The 7,773-nt window shown below is 46.1% G+C and overlaps 1 protein-coding gene across 1 annotated transcript; it reads left to right on the plus strand.

Moving 5' to 3' along the window:
• The first annotated feature begins 2,242 nt into the window (after window positions 1-2,242).
• LOC106807790 (twist-related protein 2-like) lies at window positions 2,243-7,101 on the plus strand. Its single transcript, XM_014810243.1, has 2 exons — window positions 2,243-2,934; window positions 5,766-7,101. Exon 1 carries the CDS (start codon window positions 2,336-2,338, stop codon window positions 2,876-2,878), a length of 543 nt encoding a protein of 180 aa, XP_014665729.1. The 5' UTR covers window positions 2,243-2,335; the 3' UTR covers window positions 2,879-2,934; window positions 5,766-7,101.
• The last annotated feature ends 672 nt before the right edge of the window (window positions 7,102-7,773 follow it).

The following is a 7,773-nucleotide window of genomic DNA, read 5'->3' on the forward strand; positions in this document are numbered from 1 at the left end:
CCCGCGGCGGCGAAACGAACGCATTTTCAAACGAACATCAAAGAGCGCGCATCGTCTGCCGCCGCTACACGAATTTCATCATCGATTAACGATCGTCATAATATTAGATGTGTGGTGACGTCACATGTACGTATCGTGTCGTTGTTCTCATACACAAGTTACGTAACGTTGTGTGACGTCACGAGCAGCTGACCGCGTGTGTCGCGTCGGCATCACCATGGACACCGCGCGTCTGCAAACACGTGCTCGTCGAGCAATGACACGCGTCTACCATTGACCGAGAGCATCGCCACACTGTCGCGGTATCAAGCGCTAATACTACATTATACATTATATATAATACACACCTATTACATATGTTACATAATAATGATATATATATATATATATACTAATACATTATCCATCTTATATAATACACATATTACATATACATACACATATATAAATACATATATTACATGATGCACATATTATTACAGGTATTATTAGCTCTAGGTGGTATAATGCTGCTATATAGGCACCTAGCGCAGAGCGAAGACGACGATGATTCTACATACTAGTTGGTTACAAAAACACGGTGTACGGTTTTTGTTATTGCTAATTCACATGTATATCAATGGCACATGAACTGTAATGTATGTGCTCACTCTCCCCCATCTCTCGCTATATATATCCAAAGCTTTGTTTTTACGCAGTGCCTATGCTGTCTTGCAGAAAATCTACAGAATGCAGTACTACCGCATTCATTGCAGTATTATTTCTTTTCTGCTTTCTTTTCAAACATAATTATATTCATATATCATATTTTGGCCGCGAAAGGAACCTAGGCAATGCCGGCGCTGACTAGTTATATATATCTATATATAGATATATAGATATATATAATGTGTGTGTGTGTGTGTGTGTGTGTGTGTGTGTGTGTGTGTGTGTGTGTGTGTGTGTGTCGTGTCGTGTGTGTGTGTGTGTTTGTGTGTGTGTGAGTGCGTGCGTCCGTGCGAGCGTGCGCGCGCGTGCGTTTGAGTGCATACGACTTGTGTATATGACGGCAAGACGTTGCATTTTCTATTAAACGGATCTACTGCTAAATAATTAATCACGTGAAGCACTAATTATCACTATAGCTCTGAACCATTCCCGCGTGATTATACCCTAATGGTCGGCACCGTACATTTTAATTGCCTCCTTCTTAGCTCTACCGTCACATCACTGCATGGAAGTCCATCAAGAGTCCATAATAGAGATGGACTCTCTATTAGACTCTCTATAGAGATAGAATCTCTACTATGGACTCTTGAAGTCCATGCATGATCATTGATGATGCTCCCGGAGTCCGTCGTCAGTCTGTATCTATCGTGCGCTTCACATGGCAGCATTCGTTTGCTTTGCTCTCCGCTGGATGCTGTCCTTGTTTGTTTAACCGGCTTGTTCGCTGTGGACCTACTTACTCAGGTGCTTCATGGCAAAGAGTTCACACTATTTTTTGCCCTGCCTTCTGGATCCTAAGCCAACTCGACTGTCTAAATAAATAAATAGGTATAGACCAGGTGATCAACGTTAAGAGTTACCAGCCCGTCAATGTATTGAACACGAGATGATAGATCATGTGTTCTTATAACTGTACTAACTTTGTTTAACTGTACTGCATGTGCAATGTTTTCTTTCTTTCCTTGCATCTCGCTAGGGTGCGTATAGGAAACTTTGTTTCGCTCTCCCCTTTTTTGAATCTTTATTATTAATACTATCAGAAGTAGATCATCTACTTCTGATACTATGTAATCTGCTTGCTTTGCCATGCCTTTACGTGTTGTTGTCTCCTGTGTGATAAGTTCCACTGGGGGATTACGAAAGCAGACTTGGTATTCTCCATCGTTTACACGTATTAAAATGTTATTATTGCGTATCTACGCAACTTCACGTATAGTTCATTTCGCTGATGTTATAACTACTATTATACAACTAATAACTATAGCTATTATACTATACTATACTGATACTATACTATAGTTATTATATAACTATAGCTGCTGTTGTAATATAATCGAGATTTTGTAAGGCGATATTCCGGGATGCCGCGACAGGAGCACAGGCACGCAGCCTCTCTGCGGGCGCTGCTGGGAAAAGAGGGCGTGGTTTCGTCGTGATGACGCACTGATTGGCGTCGCGCTGCTCACGCCCCGCCCTCGCTATGCCCATATGGGTACATAAGCAGCGCTGATTGGAAACGAAAACACATGCCAGCGAGTCGGCGAACGAGCGGAAGATTGACGCAAGCGCCCGTTATTAATTCGCGATTTTTGCTTACGTAGTATCTCGCTCGCCCCGCAGACGCACGATGCCTTCGATGCTGGCCATGGTACCCGAGCTGCAGACGCTGCAAGCCTATCACACAATGAACAGCAGCAACCTCAGCGCGACGTCGTCGCCGCTCTCCGACATCACAGCTGGCAGCACGATGTTGGACCTAGACGCTGAGAAGAGAATGGGCAGAAAGCGCAAGTTCAAGGAGGAAGGCGGATCGGCAGCAGCGAACAAGTCGCGGAAGCGTTCGACGCCGCAGAGCTACGAGGAACTGCAGAATCAGCGCGTGATGGCGAACGTGCGAGAGCGCCAGCGCACGCAGTCGCTCAACGAAGCGTTCTCGTCGCTGCGCAAGATCATTCCAACGCTGCCGTCGGACAAGCTCAGCAAGATCCAGACACTGAAGCTCGCAGCTCGCTACATCGACTTTCTCTATCAGGTGCTGCGTAGCGAGGAGATCGACCAGAAGATGGCGAGCAGCTGCAGTTACGTCGCTCACGAACGACTCAGCTACGCCTTCTCCGTGTGGCGGATGGAGGGAGCGTGGCAGCAGCCGCACCACGATCTGCACCACTGAGCGACGGAGGCGGGCGAGCGAACGACGCGCGCGAGATCTCGCCACCTGATGTATATGTAAGTATATTGCGCGCGCTAAGTGTGTGACCATATTTCTAATTCTATTATATTCCTATTCTATCCTATATTCTATTATATTCCTATTCTATCCTATATGCTATTCTATTCCTATTCTATCCTATATTCTATTCTATTCCTATTCTATTTCTATTTCTAATTCTGTTGGGTCACATATTTGTTTCTATGTCATTGGGTGTCTTGCATCATCGTCAATATAGCACGGCACAGGCTCAGGACATTTTAATTGTGAGAAGCCATATTTTATGTAATGGCGGGGTGGCTAGTTTTACTTTTAGTCAATGTTTGAGAACCGCCGTGACAAACAAAACGCGTCATCTCACATCGTTCCAAAGTAAAATAATTTGATGAAGCCCGCCACGGCTACGCGCCCGTTTATAACCTTTACCAAGAGTCTATCATAAAGAATCTCTATTAAGGACTCTTGCCTTTACGTTACTAGCTCTAGTGCACTATCAGGAGTGAATAACGATAGATTATTATCAAGAGCATATTAAGTATAATACGCTCTCTATCTGCTCTAGTACTATAGCCCGCGTACAGTTGCCGCAGGCAGCCTGCGGAAACTGTATACGCGTGCTATAGTACTAGAGCTAGCTCTCTATACATACTTAATACGCGCTTGTTATTATCTATATTTGTTAGATATATAGATATTTAGATATCTATTATTATTTACTCCTGGTACTATAGTACTAGAGCTATTACGTTACACGATGTAACCCCCCCCACCTCACCACCACCACCCCCACCACCACCCCCCACCACCACCACGCCTGTACTATACGTCGTGCTACGACGACAGGGATAAAAGAGGAGTTCGGTTTATCAGGCGGCACGCGCGCGCTCTGTAAATGCGTTCAAGATGGCAGCGAAGCCGTGACGCCTGCGATGTGTGCGGGTCACGCACGTGTACACGCACACACGCGCTGAACTGATCAACAGCTCATTCAATTAACGAAGGCTGATGGCGTCACTGTGGCGCCGCAGCGTAGATAAGTCCTATTTGTTGCGACGGTCATTATAGCGTTTTAACTAATTTCGTTGCAAGAAAATCCGCTCTGATCTGGTTAAAACGCCATCATGGCAGACGATCGAGTGCCATGACGTCATGTCTCGTTGTTAATTTTGAACGCGCTTTGTTTCGTACAGTAACTACGCGAATGCGTTATAGCTTCTGATAAAATGTCTTTTTATTTTTTTTCGACAATTTCCTTGCGACTCAACGCCATCTTCTTTTATGCCGAGTTATTTCAATAATAACGTGAATATATAAATAAATGACACACCCACGCGTGCGCGCGCGCACACCGCCCCCCACCCACCACACACAAACACACACACGCGCGCACACGCCCCCAACACACACAAACATACATACACACGCGCACACGCACAGGCACACGCACACACACACACGCACGCACGCACGCACGCACACGCACCCACCCGTGCGTGTATATATGTATAGTTTCATATAAAGTATAATAAACGTAGTCGATTTTAAGGCGTAAGCGCCGCATAACAGTAATATATCGCGTAACTGTCAACGCATTACTACTGCTAGAGCGTGACTGTGACCAGGAGATGTACGCGACGACGCGATGTTGTTGCATAAATCAATGCAGCAGTAATCGGCGAGAAGTTTCAATATTGTGACATCTGAGCTAATCGTAAAGCGCGGGTAAAAGCCAGCGCTGTTTTCATACGCCGAATCGAATGGACAAATTAGCGACCATGGGCGTCCGGCAGTTTCACACCGGGGTCAAATGCGCTCTGAAACGAAACACTTGCCACAACACAAACATTATACGGTCGTACAAGCGACTTCTCTCAATTCTCTCGAGTTCTATATATTAAGTTGTCAGCGACTTCTGCCAGAGTTGTTGTCTTTATTTGGGCAAAACAAATCCCCGGCTGTTCTGTCCGCTCTCGTTTCCCACGCGTTGCATGCTAATAGCCGACCGTGTATCGGCGTAGCAACGTCAGCCTCCCCTCCTCCTCCTCATCCTTCTCCTCCTCCTCGCCCATCGCGACTACTCCACAGAGAACTTGTTGTGTGTATTTTGAAACTCTAACCTCGAGTAGGTTTGTCGCTGCTTATATGTATGTGTATATGCTACATGTTTGGTGCGGTCGCGGCACAGCTAGGAGAGTTGTCTTTACTGGGAAACGTTCATGGTTTTGTAGAGTGTGAAACCAAACCTTCACTACAAATTTCTCGGTGATCTTTCTCACTGTCACGTAGACCGGTTTCAAAAGACCGCGCGCGGGGGTGAGCCCGCGAACACCGCAGCTGACGGCGTCAGTCTAATCGTCGCGGACAATGTAGATACGAGACTTCGTAACGACTAGGCGCGTGGTGGTGGGTTTCTGAAACAATATCTGCGTAAACTCCCCCCTCCCTCCCTTCTCAAGCTTTTGCCAAAGCGTTCTGAAGATGGGTGTTTGGTTTCGGCGTGCCTGGCTACGAGGCGTGATATAGCGCGGCATTATCTGCAGTGATGTTCCGATATCTTGCTGTGAATTGTTTGTGCGATGAGCTTGCGTATAAACAGCGGCATTCGCAAGGACTTTGCAGTCGCCTGCTGCCAGTGCGTGACACCGCTGCTGATAACGACAGCGAAAAGCCACGATATGCGGTCTTTTCGGCTCTTTTAATCATTTACGCATATAATCAGGAGTGTATAGTAAAGACTCTATATTATACACACCTGATATACTTTCTCGCGTCACTGCTTCGATAAGAACAACGTTCAGTTTCAACGTATATTCGTATTCTAATCACGTTTTCTTATCGCTTCTTCCAGATATTACCCCGTGACGCGCTGTTATGTATCGTACAAGATCCGGTTCATTCGAGTTGACAGTTCGGCCACCGAGACGGTTACTTCACTCAAGTCCCAAGCAACAGGCGCCGTGATCGGTCCACGCACGCACGCACGCACGCCCGAACACTGCATGGTCTGTACGTGCCGAGGCGTGATGAAATTCGGCACTGCCGCCGCGTAGACGGGAACCCTACGTCGCTGACCGGCGCCAGGCTAGCTCGCGACGACGTGCGGCGTCAGTCTAACCACCGCCTCGCTAATTCTGTCGCCAGTCCGACAGTCGCCACTGCCGCTGCCGGCTACCCAGTGGTCAGAGGTCATCCGCGTGAGATTAGCAGCGTCGCGACACGGCCTATCACCTCCTCGGCTCGCAGCCGGAACCTGATAGGGCCGAAGCCGACGATTGCGTAGACGGCGGCACAGTGCATCTCCGCCTTCGGCTAAAATGAGAAGTAAAAACGTGCGCACACGGGATAGCGTACAAGCTCGGTAGTACAGATAGTGCGATAATATTCCGTATTGTTTTGGCATCAGTTGCGCATATGTGCCAATTGTTATAAAAATTTCTATCGTTTCGAAACGAAATTATGATGTAGAGAGCAACGTGTGGGATTTTAAACGACAGAAAGGCGTGCCTTAGTCTTGTTTTCTCTAAATTTTTCGGCAAAAGAGTTGGTGAAGTGGATTTTAATACTCGTTATTGTATGCGATGCATTGTTATCAGTTGTCTGTGTAAATATATAGGATTATACCTTTTTTGTTGACACTGAATTCGAGATGGTGCTATTTTTGTTGTATATATATATATCTAATATTTGGCATTGATATAGAAGACAAAGTTAAACTGTATATTATAGGAAGTTAATCTCCCCGAACATGCTGCCGAGGAGTTTCGATTATATTTTTCGATATGAAAATATCACACTTAATTCTCCATTATTTCTACCAGGAATCACACGTTAGACCTCTCTTATCTTGCGTATTATGTAGAATGTGTTTATCTACGTATATAAAAAGTAGCATCCCGTGGATAACACGGAAGTTATCTATATGGCGATAAAAAAAACATCAAGTGAAACGTCTTTCTTCGTTGTTGTGTTGAGGTCACTTCGCAGCGAGTAGCTGACGCCGTGACAAGTATTATAGGCGCGTGAGTTCCCCACATGCACTATCCTCACGCGTTGTGCGATTGTAGTGCTGTGCCAACGTCATCGCCTATGCGATGTTTTTGTGTACGGTTTTGTGTAAAACACGATACTGCTCTCCGATACCCTATATATACGTTTTATAATAAACAGATAAACAGTACATATAATCGCGGCTTTGTTTTATACAGTCATGGCGTTGTGTTACTTCATCTATATTACAACCGCAGATCCGCATGTCTCTACCCCTGCCCCTCGCACTTCTATCAAACGCATTGCTTCATCCTAGCCTCTCCTTTCAGGAGATTCTAAGGGAGTGTGCGCATGTGCATGTGCGTGTGAGTGTACGTGCGTACTTGCGTGCCCGTGTGTGTGTGTACGTGCGCGCGCCCATGTGTGGGGACGTATGCGCATCCCTTTGCGTGCGCGTGCGTGCGTGCATGCATGCGCCCGCGTATGTGAGCATACATGTATGTAGCCTCTACTATCCGAATAAAGAAACACTACCGCGATAGACGGAGATGCCCATTGATACATGATATCAAGAGTACATAATAGAGATATCTATCATGTATGTCTATAATAACATCTCTATTATGTACTCTTGATAATATCAAGAGCGTATAAAAAAAGGATATTATACCTTCTTTATATACGCTCTTAATAATATACGCACTCTCGCGCTTTATTCATATGTGGGCACGCGTGTTCATATATGCGCGTACGTACGTGCGTGCGTGTGTGCAATTGCGCGCGTGCGTGCGCCCGCGTATGTGAGCATACGTGTATGCAGTCTCTAATACCCGAATAGTGAATTCTGTTTCGGCCGGGTGTCGTGGCGT

This window comes from Priapulus caudatus, unplaced genomic scaffold (genome assembly GCF_000485595.1).
Source record: "Priapulus caudatus unplaced genomic scaffold, Priapulus_caudatus-5.0.1 Scaffold234, whole genome shotgun sequence".
Classification (NCBI taxonomy): domain Eukaryota; kingdom Metazoa; phylum Priapulida; class Priapulimorpha; order Priapulimorphida; family Priapulidae; genus Priapulus; species Priapulus caudatus.